General features: G+C 39.7%; 1 protein-coding gene across 1 annotated transcript in view; it reads right to left on the minus strand.

The window, feature by feature from the left end:
- Positions 1-3,921: 3,921 nt before the first annotated feature.
- The window catches only part of LOC126378030 (heterogeneous nuclear ribonucleoprotein U-like protein 1), a 36,872-nt gene continuing 16,504 nt past the window's right edge, over positions 3,922-24,289 (minus strand). The window contains exons 15-27 of the mRNA XM_050026098.1: positions 23,327-23,405; positions 22,672-22,792; positions 21,608-21,730; positions 19,919-20,047; positions 19,273-19,441; positions 18,945-19,193; positions 16,510-16,684; positions 15,707-15,867; positions 15,328-15,449; positions 14,562-14,664; positions 8,239-8,453; positions 7,240-7,311; positions 3,922-6,140 (exon numbers count right to left, since the gene is read on the minus strand). Coding sequence (XP_049882055.1) covers positions 6,072-6,140; positions 7,240-7,311; positions 8,239-8,453; positions 14,562-14,664; positions 15,328-15,449; positions 15,707-15,867; positions 16,510-16,684; positions 18,945-19,193; positions 19,273-19,441; positions 19,919-20,047; positions 21,608-21,730; positions 22,672-22,792; positions 23,327-23,405 — 1,787 coding nt within the window. The 3' untranslated portion in view covers positions 3,922-6,071. The remainder of the gene's footprint in view (positions 6,141-7,239; positions 7,312-8,238; positions 8,454-14,561; positions 14,665-15,327; positions 15,450-15,706; positions 15,868-16,509; positions 16,685-18,944; positions 19,194-19,272; positions 19,442-19,918; positions 20,048-21,607; positions 21,731-22,671; positions 22,793-23,326; positions 23,406-24,289) is intronic.

Consider the following 24,289-nt stretch of genomic DNA (forward strand, 5'->3'; position numbering starts at 1 on the left):
CGCGCCGTTCAGGATCTGGCAGGAATCGGGTCACTTCTGAGCGAGATGATCGATTTATTGTAACAACTTCTTTAAGAAATCGACGCCTTAACGCTTTTCAACTGCAGCAGCGGCTTCGTGTTGTACGAAGGGTGGCTGTAAGTGACTCTACAATTAGAAGAAGGTTGAAGGATCGTGAACTGGTACCGCATAAGCCAGCAAATGGGCCGAAATTAACTGCAGACCATCGAAGAGCGCGCCTTAACTTTGCACGTGAGCACCTAAATTGGTCATACCTACAGTGGAGCAAAGTTCTCTTTTCTGATGAGTGTAAAATTATGCTGTATGGTAACGACGGAAGGAACAAGGTCTACAGAAGAGACGGAGAACGCTATGCACAATGCTGCATTGAAGAAAAGGTCAGCTATGGTGGCGGTTCGTGGACGGTTTGGGGAGGAATCAGCGCCGACGGTAAGACAGAGCTTGCTTTCGTGTCTGGGCCACGTCTGCCTGCACTAAACTGTCATCGGTACGTCGAAGAGTGTCTCGAGCCTCATGTGATGCCCTATGCACATTTTATTGGCAACGGCTTCATATTCATGCACGACAATGCTAGGGCTCACACCGCGGGCGTCGTACGAGATTATCTTAACGAAGTCGATATCTCTATTATGGAATGGCCAGCAAGAAGCCCGGACATGAATCCCATTGAACATCTGTGGGATGAATTAAAGAGACGAATTCGAGCAAGAGATCCTGCCCCAGAAACACTTAGCCAGCTGCAAGATGCAATCCAAGAGGAATGGGACAATATACCACAGCATGTGATCGTGACTCTCATCCGATCGATGAAGAACCGTATGGAAGCAGTAATTAGAGCTCGGGGAGGGAATACAAGTTATTAAATAAACGTTTTTTAGCTTTTTTTTTCATTTACGTGTGTTGTTTTATCCATTTCCTTTATACTCCATACGGAATAAAAATGACTCATTTAACAAAATACGAAACCTATGAAAAATTCATTTAAATTTAGAACATTAACATTAAGATTTGATAAGCTCATATTACTCACTATTAAACGACATTTAACATTTATTCCTAAATGTACACATTTTTCTGATAATCCTGACAAAACGTAAACTTGCAAGGTGTTTCGATTTTTTTGATGAGAAGTGTATATCTGAAATAGAAGCAGCTCATAGCATTGCCATTTATCGGAAACTTTAGTATGTTAAGGATATAATATTTATAGTAACATTTCGTTTAGTCGTGAATGATAAATAATAAACACCAGAATACGGAAAATTAAACACAAATTAAGAGGAAATAAACCTATTGATAAGGTGTCATCTCATTGGAGATCTAAATTATGTTAAAGTGTATGATTGTAAAATAAGTACTACGACCTCTTCAACCCCTTCTAGGGCAGAAACCATGGGTCATTGATGGTTCATAATAGATAGTATGACACCTTGGAATCGGAACGTCGTTAGACGTTCTGTTCTTGAAAGTGTTAACATTGACAATGCGCCAAAAAAAAGAAAATCCTTTTCAAATAGACACGATATTCTGTTCTGAAAAACCAAAAAAAATGTAACATAAGATCACGGCTATATTGCCAACGGGCTAGCCAGAGGTAGTGTTTTGAAAGCTAGACTTATGATTCGAATAATAATACCTACCAAGGTTGATATGCTGGTTCTTTACCGAACGTTAATATTCTTAAGAAACAAAGTCTGGAAGAGGTATTCACATAAACAGCCTATATACGGCCCGCTACTGGCTTATGTCTATTGAACATAATTGAGTCTATTTGAAGAAAAAGAAAGTTATATAAATATCGGATTACAAAATGTGCCACTATGTCACCTCTGTGTTTCAAGAGTGTATAAATTATATTTTACAGTATATAGATTTGTTGTAAACTAGATAAAACAAATAATTGAGATAACCACAACACATTTAGCATACACTGGTACTACATAGTTTTTGGAAACCCGGGGGTTGCGATTACAATTATTTATAGTTAATTTCGATCCGATTCCGATCGTCGTGGAGATCCTAAGGGGAGCCCTATGCCCAGAAGTAGGCGTCGTACGGCTCATGATGATGATAGTTAATTTAAATAACATAGCATAAGCTCACGACCATATCCCAATCGGGGTAGTCAGTGGTACATTCATCGTGAGATGAACTATGTACCCACACCTCACCGATGTTTCAGTTAGTTATAATATTAATTTAATGTGACAGTAAAAATTCATAAACAAATCAAGAACGGAATAACATGACATAACATCACACCTGTATTCCTGAAGGGGCAGGCAGAGGTGTAAAGTATTATCATACAACCACTCCCCGTCAACTAAAAAGAAGGAAAAAAGTAATAGTCATAGTTAAGTTGTGGAACTAATATTTATTTATAAAAATTGTAATCGCACTTACCTCTATATTGTTAATAATGCCACTAAGTGTAGTTAGGTAGCTATATAATATTTCACGTGAGAATTACAGTAATTTGATTTGTTTCTACAAGTCTGATATGATCAAATTGCAAATAAGTCCTGAAAGGCAATCTTTTGATCTCACCTCATCAACTTGGACACAGAACAAATTACTCACCGTAATAATCCCAACGCTTTCAACTCTCTCGCTCTAACATGACAATAATTTATATCGCCTTCTCTTTCCCACGCCCCTTCGAATTCCCACTGAAAGTTGATTACAGTAAAGCTTAAAATATCTGTTGTGTAAATGATTTGGGTTTCATTTTAATTAGTTGGTGTCCACCGCCTGGAAGGTGTTTTTAATTTTATTTTCTGACTTAAAAATATAAGAATTAGTTATAATAAAAATAGTAACAAATGAAATAGAGAATAGGCCTACCAGATTTAATTTTATATTTCTAACCAGGATCTTCTTTCCATGTTACATCTTTCAGGCATTGTTTTTTTTTAATTATATTTTGACTATTTTCTCGTTTTTAAACAAATTCTAGATTTACTTACCAAAGTCAATCTTTAAATTTTAGTGTAGATTACATGATATTTAGGTACTTGCATTTATTTTATACTATAGTTAGGTTTTTGTGTGTGTAAGAAGTTATTTAAGCCCTAAATGTATTCTTTTAAAAAAGATATCACTTGCAGGAATTACTTTGTTCACATTTCAAAAATTAACATTTTGAACGTTGTAAGGAATTGTTAAATCTATTCATCTCGCTTTCTTAAATGCAATTTGATACTTCACATGAAGCATTACGTTAGATGCAAAATTACTTCCCGCAAGTGTTATCGACATTTGCCTTTATTGCGAAATCATAATCGGTTTTGAACATTTGTACAATGTTTTTTACAACTTTAAATTATGTAGAAATTTTTCGATTTCATGTTTAATGGTAGAATTGACTATGGGATAATATAAAAATCTATTTTTCTTATTGTAACTACTTGATTGAGGAAGTTGTAAACTAATTTAGACTAAAAACTAATAACACTGTTACATAATAAAATATTGTAATTCTATTCGATGATTTGAAAGGACAAAAAATATTTCATCTCATTGAATGGAAATGGTTTTTCATATTGTCAAGTTAACAATTGGCAACATTGTACATTTTGAACAAATAAACGAAAGTGAAAAGGTTGAATTTATTTTTTTCTTTTAAAAAGAGAAACAGATTATGTAGATTTTATTGATATAATTAGAAAGTTTATACTACACAGGTCATGGAGCTATCAGGACTGGTTTGCGGGTCTTATTGCAAACTTGTGCCCCGTACACAAGTACCCACACCAAAAAAGCAGAATAATAATAATAAAATATATATTATAATAATAGTTCGGAGCATAAAATTACAAAAGAGCAGAATGTCAAAGCGCATAATGTCAAAAGTTATACTTTGATAAAGTATAAGTAGGTAATTGAGAATTGAAACAGAGATTCCTTAATCAATACATTTTATTACAATTAAAATCGTATTTCAGTAGACATCTACGAAAACCCACAGCGCTAACTGTACACCCGGTTTGTACACCTAAAGTACGCCGCATTTACGCTTCACCACAGAAACTTAGTCAATATACTCTGGCTCTACAAACATTCGACAAATATTCATGTTACGTTATTTACCACAACAACTATGTGTTTAAGGCATGTACAAATCTTAGTACAGAAAAGATAGCACACTGCACTTATACATTGCAAACTCACAAAAGTTTATTTTAATTATTGTGAAATAAAGTACATTTTTTTAACTATATAGTCGTAAAAATGAACTGAAATTACAATATTTCAAACTGAGAGGATAAACACAAAATGTTTGTCAAACGCTCGCCAACAAACTTGTGTTATACGCAAAGCGGTTAGTGAAAAATATCAAAATCGCAAATTAATACGAATAACCGACAGTCATAGCAACGACACGTTATGATTTTTATTAGCAACCAGTGGACCAATTTCAATAAAATATGTGGCGTTTTATTAGACTTTGGCCTTTGATATTTCTTTAATCGGTTCAAACATCCTCACTAACCATTCTGTATATAAAGCATCGACTTAACCTAATATGTTTAAAACATGGATGCTCACGTGAGTAGGTACCTGCTTTGGTATACCTAATTTTATTATTCAATATCATTTCCCTTCTAATTACTTGAATATGCTGACAAATACACTATTAAAAATAAACCTCGAGGTAAATCTCAATACCTATCTCTAGTTTAGAAGTTTTACAAATTAACAAGCTTACATATCTTCCGATGTAAGCAACATCGAATTACCACTTGGTTCTACTGATAGCCTATTTTTAACGACTCTATGTACTACCTAATTTATTATTTGCATTATAGACGCTTACTTTATCTTTACCAATTTTCATATAGATAGTTTTTACTTCATGTATTATATCTATCTAGTTGGACTTTAAAACGTCTTAACCTAGCCTATTCAAGTAATTATAAGCACAACCTTACCCCTTAGGTGCTTAAGACAATTTTAATGTGCTTTACAAATTACTATTTATTATAAAAATACTTCATCCTAGATAGATTTTAGACTTCAAAAACAAAAATTAACACATTGCCCTTGGTTCCAACTAAAATAACAGGTTACTGAGTACCTTTGCGATGGCTTGTACCAACGATAGTTTAAAGTCTCGATTAAGATAAAAACTCGAATTTGACGAGCAAAAATAAAATTAAAAATGGCTGGATATTTCATACAGGCAATACTAAATGTACTGCTTCCAAGAATATTTGAAACGTACGATTTTAAAAAAAATTGTCACGCATTTGATTTTTCAAGTTAATTATTAGATTTTGTTTTAAATATTGACCTCCTAACAAAACAATATATTTGGATACATAATAAATAAATCTGTTTACTTAGTTTAGCAGTTTGAAAGCTAACTCCAAACCAAAGACTCCCGTCAAGCAATATTATATTTTATTTATATCTTTAAAAAACGCAGGGATATTCTTACAAGCTCCTTTTTACATAATGTATAGCTTACTTTCCCTATATCTTTTAGACTAACACTATTTCACAACGCAGCGTGCGAGAGATTATTCCACACGACTTGAATGTGCATAGTGAAAGCTTACGTAGAATTAGTAGTTCGAAGGCTGTAAGAACCAACCTAGCCCTTTTACAGTATACTAAAGTAGTTAGGAGCCCGGCACGCTAGAATTAAAATATGAAAACATTTGCCTTTTTTTTAAAAAAAAAAAAAGAACAATCTTTTTCTATAATAACACTAGTAAAAATGTTTTTATATTTGACGTAGACGCGACAAATATAGCATGCTTCGACCAATAAACGCAGTGAATTATGTCTACATGTATTATTTATTCGTACACGATAGGAAATACAGAAGACGTATTAAGAAAAGAGATGTATAGGCAATGTTGCCTTTTATATTAGACAAGGCTGTATATTTGTCGCATCAACGTCTGTAAACACTCGTGTTGAAATAAATTTATGTAGTTTCATTAGTCGGTCAATGGATGTCTTATATCCCACCGCGATTGTGCGCGGTGTTCCGTGGTACTGGGAGCTCCGCCGGCGGCGCGGCGGGGCTCCGCCCCCGGGGATCACTTCTTGTCGGCGCCCGCCAGCGCGTTGTTCGTGCTGGCCGCCGCATTCGCGCCGCCGCCGTAGTTCTGACGAATAATTAAAAACAGGTATATTTTTAAAATGGACCTCGGTGGCGCAGCGGTAAACGCGCTCGGTCTGCGATTGTTGAAGTTAAGCAACTTTCGCAAAGGCCGGTCATAGGATGGGTGACCACAAAATAAAAAGTTTTCATATCGAGCTCCTCCGTGCTTCGGAAGGCACGTTAAGCCGTTGGTCCCGGCTGCATTAGCAGTCGTTAATAACCATCAATCCGCACTGGGCCCGCGTGGTGGTTTAAGGCCCGATCTCCCTATCCATCCATAGGGAAGGCCCGTGCCCCAGCAGTGGGGACATTAATGGGCTGATGATGATGATGTTTTTAAAATAGTCTAAAAGAGTTCAGTCGAAAAGATCGCTTGACTCTCCTCTCTTCCCTTCCAACGTTGCTGTGCCCACCAGGGTCCATGTTTTAGTTCTTATGCCTATGTAACACCCCATCGTACTACATGGAATGCGTACTGCATACTGTGATATCGCTGGTTCGATTCCCAATACGGGCCTAAAATTGGCTAGTTTCCGACTAGCCAAATCAGTTACTTTTTACTAAACGTCAAAACACGAAATCACTATGGAATTTGTATGAAAAAGCAACCTGTGACGTCATAGAACAACTGTGACAAAATGTCTTTAAGTACCTACTTATTATTAAGTTATTCTTGATTAAAATTCATAAATAAGTTAAGAAGAAAAATGAATATGTTTATCGTCAGTTTCCAATCTGGCTTTATTTAGTAATCAGAATTTTATAATTTATCTTTGACCTAGGAAATTACCCAATTATTTTCGAATTCGTTTTCGTATTCACGTTTGGATCTAAAATCTACCACTTGCTGATAAGTGGAAGAAATCATCGTGAGGATACCCACACTCCCGAGAAATGCATTTCGGAGCTATGTGACCTGACCTGCCCTGTATTGAGCGAGTTTAATTTCACTACAGGGGAGTTAAAATGGCAATATTATTTGAAATTTGTTTGCATTGCGCACTTACTTTTATATGAGCAAATGTCAAATTGCAATATTGCTTTCTTAGATGAATTGCTTCGAAGTGGCCATTTTAACCCCCCAGTACTACTCAAACACTAACCTGATAATATTGAGCCCACGCTTGTTGCGCGTCCGCGGCGTTACCCGCCTGCTGCTGACCTTGCTGTTGGTACTGTAACACATATTATTATATAAACAACACATATTTCCAAGAAACATTACTCTTCTTCTATCGTGTGGGTTGTCAGGTGGATTACCAAGCCCGTCAACCTTGGTGTCAGGGTTACTATTCAGCCGCCAAAGGCCCCTGACATGGCTCATGTACGACTACGTACTTACGTCAGTAAGTAGTAACCGGGACGGATCACGGATCATCTTACTTTCGAACAATCAGGTGATCAACCTGTAATGTCCTAACCAAACTAGGGATCACAAAATGACTTTTGTGATTATTCCCCACCGGGATTTGAACCCGAGACCTCCGGATCGTGAGTTCAACAACAACTACAAATATTGTAGTAATATGAAGAGAAACATCACTACTAATATTCGTATGCTGATCATCACTACACACATATTTATAGGTTGGGAGGTGGTGTACCAATCTCTTCAACCGTGGTGTCAGGGTTTTTATTGACCCGCCAAAAACCCCTGACATGACTCATGTAACGACTGCGTATTTACATCAGTGCATTAGTGTATTTATTTTTATACGTACAAGTATTCCCATGCTGCACTATCCCGCTATATTACATAATATTCAATATCTCCTATACTTATAGGTTGCCTGGAAGAGATTGCTATTTAGCAATAAGGCCGCCTATTGTACTCATTCTATTTCTCTGTTGTTTTGTATTTTGTTTTTTCCTGTTTTGTGCAATAAAGTATTTGTTATGTTATGTTATCAGTAACTAGTAAGCGGGATCAACATCTTACTTTCTGACAATCAGGTGATCAGCTTGCAAGTCCTAACCAGACCAGAAATCACCTATGTGATTCGAACCCGGGACCTCCGGATCTTGACCCAGACGCTCAACCACTGGAGCACAGAGATCGTTGCCTCCATTGCTGCCCTGCTAGTTATATGATATATACTGACCCCTGGCCACCCCTGCTGCTGCTGCTGCCACTGCTGCCACTGGTACCACTGCTGCGCGGTGTAGTTGGCGGGCCACTGCTGCTGCTGCCCTGACTGCTGTCCCTGTTGCTGGCCTTGTTGCTGCCCCTTGCCCGTCTGCGCGGCCGCGGCACCACCCTGCTGTTGCCCTTGAGCGTTCGGATTCCATTGGCCCCAGTTACCCCAATTGCCCCAGCCTGCAATATTCACAATAAGGGTCAAAGATACATTACAAAATTGAAATCTAGAAATAGAAGCTAGACTAAGATGGTGAAAATTGGTCTTTTCTGAGGGCTTCCACACGACTGTCTATTAGAGGTCTTTAATGGCGCAATAATAACCCAACCGGCCTTATAGCCCATCATCACCATCACTAATTTAAGAGCCATGCTCTTGTCGGTGTAGCATTCTCAATGGTACTTTTTTAGGGAAAATAGAGCAGTTGTCTCCCTCTTGCCTTCCGCCCCGCAGCACTCTATTTGACGCGAATGGGATGGCGCCCAGAGTAGTCTCTTTCAAAGCCGTACTAGGGCCTCTGAATAATACTAACAGTTACAGCTGCCCTCTATCAGGTTCCAGGTTACTGTCCCTGTGACTAGCCCCTTCCGTTTTGCATTGCCGTACCGATGGCTACCATCTCCGCCTCCACAGCCCATACGAGAGAAGAATTGCTTCTATGCTGAACTGGGAGCGATCAAAAATTATAGAAAGCGTTGAGCTGCTTATATTTAAGGGCAAGTCGTGAAAACCGGCACGAACCGTATGGTTCATCATATCCATCTTTGGCATGTGGCCAAACTCCGGACACTGCATACAAAAACCTCATTCATACAGTGTGCCGTCTTATTGCGTAAGTGCGAACGAGAAACAACACTTCCCCTTAATCCTTTGGACTAAAGTGAAACCCACAGAGGTTCAGGTCGGCGCCCGATACGAATTAGTGTGAGGCGGAAATACCGTTCTATATATCATCTTCCTAGCATTATCCCGTTTTCCCAGGGACCCCTTACCTAACCTGACGATTTGACAGGTCCTGTTTTGTTACAGAAGAGTCTGCCTATCTGACCTTCCAACCCGCGAAGGGAAAACCAGCCCAATACAGGTTAGGTCACATACCTCCAAAAATGCATTTCTCGGGAATGTGGGTTTCCTCACAATGTTTTCCTTCACAGCTGAGCACGTAATAATCATTTATGATCCAAACATGAATTTGAAAATTCGACAATCATAGGTTCAGGCCTGTGCTGGATTCTAACCTGCGAGGCAAGCGTACTACCAACAGAGGTACCAAGAATGAATGAATGAAATATTTATTTTCAGATATTTATCCATATTTTGTTAAAACAAACAAGCCTCCAACCGTTCTATCTATACGTAATATTATTCCAACGCACCCTGGCAAATTTGCCAAAACAATTGACAACATTTCAAATTTTTAAGCCGTGGTTTTTTTGTGCTATTTCGAAAGTACTTGTTTAAATAGAAGACACGTATTTTTTCTTTTCAAGATTTTTCCACCAGAAGTTACAAAAAATATTTTTTGAAAATTGGATTCTGCCATTGATAAAATGAAGGCTGTATAATGTAATGTACCTTTGCATGCGTATTTAAAACAATAGCTGTTTGACTATGTCTGTGGGGATGTCAAATGTCATTGTCATTCTTTTTTCGGCGGGAGACGGGAACGGGACAGTTGCTTTCTTCATTGAGTAATCTAAATAATTAATACGAAGTGGTGTTTTGTGGTTAATGATCGCATTAAGTTAGTCGGAAGACATTCGCGAGTGTTATTATATTGGAGTATTCAATGAACAAAGTGTATCTGCCTATTTTCGCTTCGTGCCGGGAAGCCGCTTCATAACTCAAAAGTTTATGCGGACTTTTGAGTTAATTCGTTTGGGGTTCGGAGTAGGAGTCTACTCCGAGGGTGGGGGCTTAGGTTTCATCATCATCACCTTTCATCATTTCATTAATCATCAAGAAAAAAAATACGTCAGACATGGCTGTATGGGCATAGTTCCCTTTGCCTTACCCTTCGGGGAAAACCAAAACAAAAAAAAAAAAAAAAAAATCATTGTCATTCGTGTGTTTGTGATATTTTAGGTTAAATTATTAAATTCCCGTTTCCCCATTACTTAATAAAAAAAAGAATGTGCAACCACGTAAATTAGATCCTCTTATTTCTTGTATTGTTCCCGTCTGCAAAAATACAGTATTGAAAAATCCCAACAAGCACTTTTTTATGTACCGTAATCGGTGAGAGTGCAGTGATGTTCCGCAGTAAATAAATCAAATGTACCGAAATCTGGTAGTATATATATTTGCGAAGATCATTTAAATGTAAGTATATTACTATAAAATCAATTTTAGTGTTTAATTATAGACATCTAACAAGAGCCATGAACTGTATGTAACTAGTATGTTGTTCTGTTAATAAATCATTTTGTTCACAATTATGAATTTGTTTCAGCTAGGGGAAGATTTACTGAATTATAAGGACTGGGTAGAGAATAACAAAGCCAAGGCTTAAACCTGAAATGCCTGTAATGTTAAAGAATATTGGACTGGATCTTAGCAGTGTCATGCCTTCTGGATTAAACTGGGAAGAACCTGTGCCAGCTACACAGGATAAAGGTATTCAGTGTATGCCTCACTACAGTAATAAAACTGTGCAAGTTATGCCAACCATGGTCAGAAGGTCAGTTGGAACAAGGCTTGCAAAAAATGACACACACGAACCTATCCTTACTGAAGAGGAATCATCGGACGGACACAATCCATCTGCACTTGGTAGCACAACTGAATTTTCAGGACAGGAGAGTACTAGTGAACTTGAAGTGCAAAAAACTTTGAAAAATAGTGATTGGCACATTGTTAATACCCGGAATAAAAATAAACTTAAAAAAAATACTAAATCTTTTAAGGGGCAATGACACGTTTTTATAATAAAATTCCCATCGACATTCAAGTTTACATTTGAACACATTTAAGACAGGAATTAAACAGAAACTTTGTAAAAAAAGTTATTATTGTAAGATTCTTTTCCCCGGCTATACAAGTTGAGAAGCTGCAGTAGTTTTAAGCGGTTGGATCATACGTTCATTATGTAAAAAATGATGATACAAAGTGTAGCTATGTTACATACTGAATAAAGATATTTTTGAACTACTTAGATATTTTTTTAATATAAGGTCGACAATGGCTTTACATTTTAAACATTGATAATAATTTATAAGAATAAAATAAATGAAAATCAGATCAGTGTTTTGTGGTAATTGTTTAATTACATTCTTATCTATTTAATTACATTTGATATAATCTCACAATCTCCACATTCTAAAAGTTAATTTTTGATTTATATTTCTTAAGATGTGATTTTTTTGATTTCAAATACAAATGTTTGCAATGGGGAAAAAAAAAACAATGTTCTGGCAGACCCTAAGTTTGAATTAAACAAATTATGTATTTCAAATACACTGGGTCTACTATGACAGGTTGAAGAATTTTGGAAAAAAAATATCTTTAATAAAATGTTAGATATTGTAAGGCCTATTTACCTTGCAATATCTAACATTTTGTGAAAGATATTTTTTTCCAAATTTCTTCACCTTCACAAATTAACTTTTCCACATACAGCCACACCTGATGGTGTATTGCACCTTGTTGCCTCATATATTCTCGAAGCAGTTACTCAACCTAGTCTCAATGTATGCCATAACTGGCTATCAGCTTGACCACAAGTTCTTTCTTCAATTTTATCTTTAATTTCTGTGAGCAATTTGCTTTCTGCAAACTCTTTCCACTGTAGAAAATCTTCTTGATTCTTATTTTGATTGTATAGTCCAATAAAAGCTTGAATATGCGGCAATCATCTAATGGTTGTCTTTGCATGTTATTATAGTTAGGCCCAGGCCTATGCCCAGCAGTGGGCATCATACGGCTGATGATGATGATAGTTAGTTAGTAGTAGATGCAAGGAATTGGGTAATAATACTGCGATTGTACGTGTGCGTCAAGCTAGCGGCCTCAAAAAAAAAATGGGCACGAAAAAATAATTTGACCATACCAAAAAATAGTACTCTTATTGAAAAAAATAGTACCTGTTGTAAAAAAATTAGTACCTTCACGGTTCTGGATTTATAGCCATGTTTTATTGCACTTGCTAGCTTGACGGTGAGCGAAATTTGGCGAGAGTTAACGACAAGGTCTTTCGCTTTGATTTAAACGCCAAAAAATAGTACCGAAATAGTACTTACCCCCTGCAAAATACCGAAATGAGTACTTCAACGGTTCCAAAGTTATAAAGGCAGTTCTTTGATCCCGCTGGCTTGACGTTTTGAAAATACCTATTATCTAGGGAACGCTTGCATACTTCAGTTTGTAACTAATGTCAATAAACTCGTATGAAATAGTACTCCCTACCATCATAATTTGGACCTGATTCTCTTTGTAGAAATATGTCAAAAAGTCATTATAACCTATGTCATACATTTATCAAGACAGGTACAGTCGCGAACAAAATTATTACACATGCTCAAGAAGAATGTTGTCAGATTTTAGTATTTTTTCCCCATTTTTGGGTAAAAATTGGTGAAGTGCCAGGGTTGTCAGATGAAAGTAATATCATTGTTGAAACTCTTAGAGTTATTCTACAAATACTGCAAATTGTTTATTAACAAACACTTCGATCCGTAACAAATTGAACATGAAGGTATAAATTATAAAATAAAACAGCAGATTAAAAATGTATTAAAATCACAGATTGTTTTCAATAAGAACTAGACCCATGCAGCCATTTTCTATTAAAATTATTGCATATGGGTGTATGCAATAGCAATTTTTTGTAATAGCAACACTCTGAAGTGCAAAGAAATGGTAGGGTAGACCTCCAAAATGGCAATACTGGCGATGGCAATACTTACGAATAAATTGTGAGGTTATGTAATTGTCTACGTGACTGTATCAACAACAAATGTATGGCATAGGTTATGATGATTTTTTAACATATTTCTAGAAAGAGAATCGGATCAAAATTATGATGGTAGGAAGTACTATTTCATACGAGTTTATTGAAATTAGTTACATACTGAAGTATGCAAGCGTTCCCTAGATAATAGGTATTTTCAAAACGTCAAGCCAGCGGGATCAAAGAACTGCCTTTATAACTTTGGAACCGTTGAAGTACTCATTTCGGTATTTTGCAGGGGGTAAGTACTATTTCGGTACTATTTTTTGGCGTTTAAATCAAAGCGAAAGACCTTGTCGTTAACTCTCGCCAAATTTCGCTCACCGTCAAGCTAGCAAGTGCAATAAAACATGGCTATAAATCCAGAACCGTGATGGTACTAATTTTTTTACAACAGGTACTATTTTTTTCAATAAGAGTACTATTTTTTGGTATGGTCAAATTATTTTTTCGTGCCCATTTTTTTTTTGAGGCCGCTAGCTTGACGCACACGATTGTACCCTTCTTCCCATCTCTTTTGCCAAAATAAACTTGTCCCTAGTAACAGCTTCAGGGAGTTTTGGCTAACTCCAGTAACAATGTACTGACGGCTCATCGGTGCGCTTGATAAGCCACATAATAAAACATATGAAATTTTTGCATCCACTCTCACTAGCTGCACAATCTTCGCACTTCACCACCAATATAGATTCCTCTATCTCATTAATGGATGCGATAACAGTATACATTTTGGAACGTATTCTATGTTCGGGTGTCACCATGCCCTTGATGAAACATGTTGAATTTTCGCGTTTCACCTCCACCGTACCGTACCACGTACGCGTTTCTACATAAGCGTCCCTCGATGAAAACAACACTTTTGCGCCCCTGATTTCGGCAATGTTAAAGGTGTCTTTTTCACGCATGTATGGCAACATAATCTACTCTAGGAATATTTCGGCTGTCCGCCATCGTAAAACCTTCGGAAACCTTCATTGGCGCAGAAAAATAAAAACAGTATAGAAAGAAAGATTAGGTTATGTTGTGTTGTGTCACAAACAAATCTCAAACAAAGCGTCATGTCATATTATGACATTTACTTTTTTTATAGTTTTTAGGTAAAGGTCTGAACTTATTCTGCCTTCCTCTTCTGACCTCGTGGATTTTTCAATATATTTCTATTATTACTGAATTAAAAAATCTGAAAAAATGTGTTTTGTGTAAATCATAGAAATATCTCGAAATGGTTTTCGATTTATGGCACCTTAGTAAAAATGAAATGTTGTCAATTCTCAGTTCTCCGCACATTTTTCAAGATACAACAAAGTCCTACAGTTAAAGTGATTATACAAGTATTCACCTTGGTTCTGGTTCCAGTTCCCCCAGCCACCCCACCCGCCGGCCCACTGATTCCAGCCCTGCTGCTGCTGCTGACCTTGTTGTTGACCCTGCTGACCTTCCACCTGCAACACGACACATATTTAAAAACACAAGTCCAAACTCTTGTCAAGATTTTGACAACGATGGAAGAAGCGAAAGTTTTATGGCAAGATTAGAGATGAAACGGACATCCGGTACCTATCCGGTATCCGGTTTAAAGTTGATATTCAGCCGCAGGTGCACGCTGAAAACCGGCTTCTGGGTGTATCTTATATCTACTTACATACGAATTTGGGTGAGGGATAATATAGAAGTTTGGGTCTGGGTCTAAATATCGAGAAAAGAGGCAAATATTCAGAGTTATTGAGGACAGAAAAGGTAAGATGATTGGACACTTGAAATGACGAATTTATTAAAAACATCGTAGAAGCTACAAGGAAAGAGATGAAGGGGAAGACCAAGAAGAACTTTAATGGATCAGATTAAAAAGAAGGTGAACATCTTGTCTTATAAGGAAGTGAAAGAATCGACCTTTGATAGACATGAATGGGGAATGTTATACCGACAAGAGCGTGGCTCTTAAATTAATGATGATCTTGCAAATGTCAAGTTCTGATATGCTGCATGGAGTTGGTATATTTTCGATCGTGGCTTGAAGGCGAGCGATTCAAAAATAAAGTCTTATAACTCAGGGCATTCAGCCATTATGGCGGCGTGGGCACTATCTATCCAAAACGTTTCTTTACCTTCTGGTTGTTGTTGTTAGGCCTGGGTCCGCCGGGCGGGCCCTGGTTGCGGGACTGCATGCCGCCGCGGTTGTTCTGGGTCATCTGGCCACCGCGCTGCCACGATCCAGCACCGCCACCACCTGGACACAACACGTTCATAGCTAACAACTAACACTTAAAAAAAAACCCAAAAATACAGTAATTACTTGCATCTATGAGTTTATTAATTGTCTTTATATTCTGTTCTGTGTACAAAAATCTGTTAAATAAATAAAAGTCCGCGGAATAAGAAGGTAGAATAAACATAGAATACGTTCAGCTGCTTATTATTGTGTGTACGTGCGTGTGTGTGTACGTTAGTGCGTACATGTGTGTGTACGTGACACGTGCGCGTTACCTTGGTTGTGGTGCGCAGGCGCGGGCGGCGGGCGCGGCGCGCGCTCGTCCCGCTGGAAGCGCGGCGGCGCCCCGCGGCCCCCGCCGGCGCCGGCGCCGCGCATGTCCCCGCGCCCGCCCCGCCCGCCACGGAACCCGTCGCGGTCGCGCCCGCCGAACTCCCTGGGACACGGGGGGGACTCAGTATTACTTATTTGTGACGTAGGGTGCCGGGAGATAACAAAGAGACTCCTCTCCAGTATTCGTCTCGGTTGGAAGTCTCAACCGACCGAAAAAAGGTACCGATAGCCTTATCGAGTCGGGACAACGAGACAGACCGTCCGTTTATTGATATTTTTTCTGTGAAACTTTTTCATAAGCTTTAGCATAACAGCCTAAACATACATTTATACATACATACATAAACTCCCGCCTATTTCCCACCGGGAATCCATAGAATTCCATTTGATTCGATCCTGACATACTTCTCTTGCTTCCACCACATTCATCAATCGCTTTATACACGCACGCCGGTCCAGAGTAGATCGTACTGAACCTTTTCTGAAGACATCTTCAATTTAGTCAATGTACGTCCTTCTAAGTATTCCTCTGCTAGCCCTACCACCAACCTTCGCTATACTGCTTTCGCAATCCTATATCCTTCATCCGTTCTGTGTGTTCAAACCAACTTAACCATTCCCTTCTCAATTTTAGTCACTATATCGTCTTTTACACCGCATCTCTCTCTTATCACACCGCAGATGCTCTGCAACGATATCACCTTACCTACCCTAAACATATTTAGATTTAAATATCAGCACTTACCGTCCCTGGTTAGGCGGTCCCCACCGGTCGAATCGTCCTCCCTGCTGGCCGTTCCCGCGATCCCGCGGGCCGCCCCAGCGGCCACCGCCGCCGCCGCCACCACCGCCGCCGCCGCCGCGGTTGGCCGGGCCCCAGCGCCCGCCGCCACCGCCGCCGCCACCACCCCAGCGGTCCTCTGTACGGACAGTAGATACATTATCAGAGCAATCATTCAAGGGAAACCTAGCGTTTCATTCGAGTCTTCGTGTTGATGATGTTAAAATGAGTTAATATTGCACGGTAGTCGGCTCTTGTGCCGCGCGTGGTCTGAATCTTTTGTAATACTTTTGCATTTGTCATACAACGGAGCAGTTAAATAGTTGGTAGCATAATTTGAATAGTTGAAAGGTCGTTTGCAAATTTGTTCTAGAGCAGGTCATAGTCTTCCAAGTTTGAGTAGTAAAACGAGAAATTTAACGTCGTGACCAAACTGTAGAGACGAGAAAATGCATCTTACTGTTCATCCAACTTTAACCCAAGGTCCTGTGGTTCACCGAATTGCTTCTCAGACGGGGAGCGCCGGTTTGAACCCCGAAACCGGAGTTACACCAAAGAGTTATTAATTCATCTCAAGTGCAGTTTTCACTAACACAGTTGGCTCGACCATTATAGACGGCGATACGGCTCACCACCTATCACGTTGGTCTAACAGAAATCTTGGTTAGGCTAAGAAATCTTCGTATGCTTATGTCATGTTAACTTTGACCCTTGGTTCCGAATTTATTGTAGATTTACTGCAGGCGGCTTTCTTTGACCCTATTATTAGAATGTTGAGTTTTCTTTGAAGAATCTTATGGGACTCGAATTAAAAGGCTAGGTCGAGTATTTTTAGATTAGCTTATCCCTCGAGTGAACTAGCTTACATCTTTTGACGTCGGTATGGCTAAAGTATTGTGGCCGAAGAGCCTCGTGCCGCCGCAGGCGCGAAGAAACGACGCGAGGTCTCAGTCTGACAGATGAGGTTACAGTCAAGCATTGATTAGGTTAGACACATAGATTTACTACTACCGTAGATTGAACATCAGCGCTCAAAAAGAACGCAAAGTTACTGTTAATATAGCGATATTGACAGTACTCAACCTCAGTGCGCGGTTAGGCGCCGAACTGGCAACACGGGGAAGTGCGTGGTAAAACTTGCGAAAATAGAAGCTCAAAGCGAAGAAAGAAGGATGGAACATCATATTTCTAATAAGTACTGACATTGTGCATGTTATCATAGTATAAACATTTTAATTTTCGCAGTAAAACCCACCAAAATTATTATTTTAGTTTGAAAATACTCTAAAACAAGCACTCCCGGTCAATCAGAGTCGCAGTATAATCCGACCGCGTTACGAAGCACAACTCGCTAATATACGTAATTAGACGATGCGTACTTTCTTAATTTGACACGATTTTATTGAATTTATATACCGCTGTGTACGAATTTGTAGCTAAACAATCGCCAAGTTTTCGCCGCATTTTTGTATCGAGCGCTTTATCTACGGTAGTGGTAAATCAATGGTTAGACACCAAACATCAATACACGTGGCATGCATTACTATCTACATATCATGCTATTTGAGTCGATGATGCCATGTCACCGTTATGGTCCATCATATCTATCTTAGGACTTGGTTTAAGTGGCTGCAAGATTTTAGAACGATGTTTTTGCAGGTAAGTCCTATGGTAACTTGAAGATTTGCCATTATTAAGTGTCATCCATAATTTTAGCACATATTTAGCAGTAGTTATTATTTTTTGTTTTCTTTCATTTTCTCTCTTTCATTCACTCGGTTTTAGTAATATTTTAAATTAATTTTAATAATATCCCTAGTTCTACAGCATATAAATCTTGTGAAGTCTCCTCCGGTTAACCACTGGGTATATACCCAGTATATATAAACAAGAGTTATTTAAGGAAATCAATATTATTTCGTCCATGTACTTCGATCGTTAGACCTGCCTTGGTTTCGTACGACAGTTCGCAACACGTACAAAGTACGACTGGCTGAGTCATCATCTGGTTATTATTTATATAGACATACGGGAGACGCCTATATGCCTATATGGTGAGCTGACGTGATTGAAGATCGAAAAGATTGGACACTGGTCGCCATGGCCGAATACGGCTGGAAAGGTAATTGTTCTTCATCTGTCGTGTGAGTTGTGAGGTGAGTTACCTACCTCATCAAACCTGGCGTCAGGGTTATTAATGAGCCGCCAAAGGCCCCTGACATGGCTCGTGTAACGATTACTCACTTACATCAGTAAGTAGTAACAGGGCCCAACGGCTTAACGTGCCTTCCGAAACACTGATCATCTTTCTTTCGGACAATCAGGTGATGACCTAACCAAACTAGGGATCACATAATGATTTGAGGATAATTGTTGTATAGAGAAGCCAGGGCACTGACCGCGGTCCCGGCTGTTGAAGTCCCGCGAGCGGCGGTCGTCGCGGCGCTTGGAGTCGCGGTCCCGCGGGCGCTTGGCGGGCGGTCCGTCGCGGCTGCCGCTGCGGTCGCGCTTCTCCCGCTCGCGGACCACGCCCGCCGCCTTGGCCTCCTTGTGGAACTGCTCGATCACCTTCTTGCTTTCTTCCTCGTTGAGCTCCGGGAAGATCACCTCGTCGAGCCAGGAGCCCTTCTCCGGCAGGCTGAAGTTAGCTGTGTACAACAAGGCGGCGGTGAGTGTCACGCAGTGGCGGCGCGGGTCGGGCTGAGTCCGCTCGCGGCGCGTACCAACCTTTCATGTCCATGATGGCTCCGTCGGGCACCTCCTTGCCGTCCTGCTGCTCCCGGCGGGCCCCGCGCTCGCGGTACGTCTGTTCGTCCGTGACTACGACGACGGCCACTCGTCGGTACCCGTCGAACTCCCTCAACTTTCTCCTCTGCGCCGACGGGTATACGTTCGTCTGTACAACCGACGCGATATCGAAACCGCGGGACATAGGATACCGACGCAGCCGACGCCCGGAGTAATCCACCGCAGATATATGATGTGAAGCAAAACATTGTCATTTTAACATTATTTCCGTCCGCGTGTCATAGGCAGGCTCACCTATAACAAGCTCAATAGAGATCCGCTGTTACTGCTAGTTATACTCGTTTGGCAAGTAAGCTACCGCCGCCCCGGCTACTTACCCCGCTACAGCCCGGGGCGGCGGCATACGTGTACCGCTAACTTATACGTACCACGTACCTTATGTGGAGATGCGGAGATACACAACATGTGTAGCTAGGTATCAAGCTGTTACAATATATATCCGTCATAGTGCTATGTTACGATATGAAGCGTTTGCCAAAATGCGCTATCGGAATCGATCTCCATTGTTCCTGTACAGTGCTGCCAATAAAGTGTTAGTGTTTGTATATACTGGGTGTGTTCTCACCTGATCGAGGATGAAATTCCTCCTGCGTCCTTTGGCGATTTCCAACAACTTAAGGACGCACTTGGCGCATTTGGAGACCATAGCATCCCAGCGGCCCTCGTAGGTCGAGCGGTACGGTTTACAGTCCACCTGGTTAACGTCACACTATACAGTCAATGTTCCACGCGGCCGCGACCGCACTTACAACTACGCTTACAGCTAAAGAGAAATATGTATATGATACCAGGGACTCCTCGACGACTGGGCTCGGTACAGTCCTCTTCGATCGGCGATCCACTGGTATCAAATAAGATAAAGGTCGAGACCGAGTTATATGTATTTCGGTGGCGTCTATGACGCTAGTGTCTAAAGTATGCAAAGTTGTGCCCTGTTGAAATAACAGATGAACATTAGTATCAATGTGTATAGTGCTTGAGCTCGCTTTAGTTTTGTTCATCAAACCTTCTTTATGCTGAAAGAGAACGTTCATTAGTTACGTGTGTAGTGTCGGGTGTGTGTTCTAATGTATACTATTAACAAGTTATAGTGGATCGAAATGTTGCAATGTTGGTTTACGATTTCGCTGAAAAATAAAACATACTTCTCCCAACCCTCAGACATTAAATAAAAATAAGATTTCAAACTAATAATTATACGTTTAAGGACCTTACCACGTCCAATTTCTTAGGTGTATTCTTAAAAAATAACAAAATATGCAATACTTACACAACCACCGCTACTTACTTGAAAACCTTTATCCATACTCTTCTGAGTCATTTCTTGAATATATTATGTGTTAGTGACTGACTAGCCTTTTTACTTCTTCCCACAATACAATTCTTGTCCTAATGGCTGCTGTAATATGCGTACCATAGAACGTACATTTCATCCAATAATAGATTTCCTAGAACGCTTTAAAAAAAGTCACACTACAGGCGAAATTAAAAAACCCTTTTCTTCCAAATGATTCACTTGACGTTCTAATACTTTTATATTTACCTGTATAATATAACCATTTTCTTCCGAATGACTTACTTATGTAGATCTTCTAATACTTCTTATACTTACCTGTATTAACACAATACTCAGATCAGTCATTTGATTCCAGTTTTTCAACTATGAGAGTCAGAGTACATTTACCTGTACACATTTGTACGTCGCTGTAATAAATTAACATTAAGCATTTCAAAACATAGGGTTGATTTCTCATTAGACTTACGTGTATGAAAAACTTAAAGGACGCAAAATTGCTTAGAGAGAGTTGGACCATAATACTTAAAAAATAAAGTGTCTTATTCTACCAAAACCTTATTCTACTGCAAGCATGAACATTGTGATGATGTAGCTTAAAAGGAATGTTACTGTTGCGATTGTAAAATAATATTTAGTGACGCCTTCGATGGTTAGATCGTGTATAAAGTCTGAGACAAATCTCCGTTAAAAAAAGGCTCCTAGGTTTTTTCTGAATGTTACCATTTACGATACCTAACTACGACAAAATGCAATACCATCCCTTTTATCTAATATCAAACTTCAACCAACATTGCAACGTCCCGAACCTCACTCCCCAATCTCATATTGTCATACACTTATGTGTAACATTAATAACATTTGTGTGTTCAATAATGTATCTGTATGTTTGTGGTGTGCAATAAACATAATATTGTATTGTATGTGTGCAGTGTGTGGTCGAGTGGAGTGGTCTCGTACCTTCATGCGGTCAAAGAGCGCGCCGGTGGAGAGGATGTTGTATCTCTTCTCGGGGTGCGCGGCCGCGTGCTGCTTGGCCCAGTAGGTCTTGCCGGCGCCCGGCATGCCTACCATAAGGATCACCTGTACAGCACATCATAACGTATTAACACTTTACATTTAAGTAAATCTCGCTGGGGGTGAGTAGTATTCGCCGTTCGGAATATTTGAATTATCCCTCCCCCCAGTAAACCAGTCGGTCTTAGCCTCGCCGCGCATTTATACATATTAATGTACCTCATACCTATTTCGTTCAATAGACTTTTCTGAACACTTCAAGATAAGCGTTAAAATAAGCGTTTTATTCATCCGTGGAGTTTCTACAAGAAGCAGCAACCCCAGAGCTATCAGTGGAGTAATCGCCATTCCTCTCTTCTCTCCGCCAAATCCTTCACCTGCTGATACGACACGACCTACACCTTATCTTTTATTTCCTATTTGTTCTCCTAGGTCTACCCCTTCCTCTATTCCTTAATTTTTTTGAATCGTGTCGTATCAGGTGGCCATATTTCCTCTCCGGTTCTCTAAAGTACCTTTTTCTTGAACTCTTTGCTTTAGTTAGGCATAGAATAAACAATGCTACTATTTATAGAAGGGACACTCTCCGCCCCGCTCTTATACAAATTTGGATTGTACACCCCATGACTCTATCTATCTATATTGTCGTATAGGCCTCTTCTCTTTCACGCCATTCGTCGCAATCTTGTGGATGTTTCATCCCCTGCTTTCCGTTTAACAACGCAATTCGACCATCACCTGCCATTACGAATATGTAACAATTTTGAACACGAAAAGGTTCTTTAAGAATTTTCTCAGAGCGCGAAGCCGCTAGGCGGTTACTCAACGATTTCCTAGTAGATAATCTGACCGTATGTGACCTGGGTTTCCTTCGCGGGTTGGAAGGTCAGACAGGTAGTCGCTTCTATAAAAACCGGACTTGTCAATTCTTCGGGTTAAGTAAGCTGACCCCGTGAGAAATGGTATAACGCTAGGGAAGTGATGATGAGTGTATGAGTGTCACTTGCCTCGCAGTCAGCGAGAGACGCGGGGCGCCGTGGGCCGCGCACCAGCGCCGCGCGGGAGTACAGGATGTACCCGGGCAGCAGCGTGGCCTCCGTACCGTCCAGCTCCTCCTCCACCGTGTACCTGCCAGGACACACAATACAAATGTAAGAAAATATGAACAATCTATTACTGAATTGATTCGCGACTCATAGCTACCCTCTCCGGTTGATTGAGAGGAGGCCTGTGCCCAGCAGTGGGACGTATATAGGCTATTTATGTATATAGCTACCACTACGGAAGAGTATGTGTCAGCACAAAAAGATACCAAGGGTCTAAAAAGGCCACAATGTCAAAAAGCAATATTGCTATTTGACATTTCTTGACAATGCGGACTTACATATACGCAAATGTCAAAGTGCAATATTGCTTTTTTAGGTTAATTGCTTCGATTAGGCCTTTTTGACTCCCCAGGTTGAAAACAAATTGGATAAACCGCTACCTTTTCACGCATAAACAGCTGAACGGATTTAAATAACATTTGGAATTGAGATAATCTAAGACCTAGGGAAGAACATAGGACAGTTTTATATCGGAAATCGCCCCCTAAAGATAAAAGGGATGGAAAAAGTGAGCGCCGTCCACGCGGGCGGTGAGCTATGATTTATATATTTTTACCTGATGACGAACTTGATCCTCTTGTCCAACACCAATCCCTTGTAGACTTGCTCCTCAGTCACTTCTGGGACCTCGCCTTCTGCAGAATTCAACATTATTATAATCAAAATAGGGATATTATTTAAGATTGGAGGCTTGAACCAGCTGATTCTCCGAAAAAGTAAAATGATTCGTAAGACACGTTACGCTGGTATTAGACGTAAAACATCTCCAGCAACTCGCAGTGGAGCACTGGTGGAGTATGCTGCATACCGGTTGATTGAGGGGAGGCCTGTGTCCAGCAGTGGGACCTATATCAGCTATTTAGATGTACGTATGATCAAGATATCTAGATATTCAGGTTACGACCACCAACGAAATTGATAAGCAGCATTAGAAGCAACCGGAAAAAAACAATTGCGACGATGGTATAATCTAGGATTTCATGTGATCAATATATTTATTAACGGGAAACGAAACTGGAGGGTTTAAAATGCATCAAAGCAATATTGCAAATTGACATTTCCCCATATAAAAGTGCGCTATATCAAATAGGAATATTGCTTTTTTTTGTTGCATGTATCATTTATTTTTTTCAATGTATCCTTTTTAACCTAGATAATCAAATTCATTTTTTTATTGCAAGTCTATGTTGATTTGTTCCATTTAGTGCATCAATTAAAACTGTCATTCCGCTTGCGATCTCATACTCTACACAAAGTACAAGAGTAAATACGAAACTTTGCTCTACCTGCTAGCGATATTCGACATACAACTAACGTATGACGAAATTATAATAAGCTTTGCAGGTTAAATACAGCTTAACTTAAAAAAATACAACCCAATCCGAATAGGATAGTCAGAGGTCCATCCATTGCAAGATGAACTAAGTACCACACCTCACCGAGCTTTTTGTTAGACCAACGTGATAGGTGGTGAGCCGTATCGCCGTCTATAACGGTCGACCCAAGTGTGTAAGTGGAA

Source organism: Pectinophora gossypiella, chromosome 25 (assembly GCF_024362695.1).
Source record: "Pectinophora gossypiella chromosome 25, ilPecGoss1.1, whole genome shotgun sequence".
Taxonomy (NCBI): Eukaryota; Metazoa; Arthropoda; class Insecta; order Lepidoptera; family Gelechiidae; genus Pectinophora; species Pectinophora gossypiella.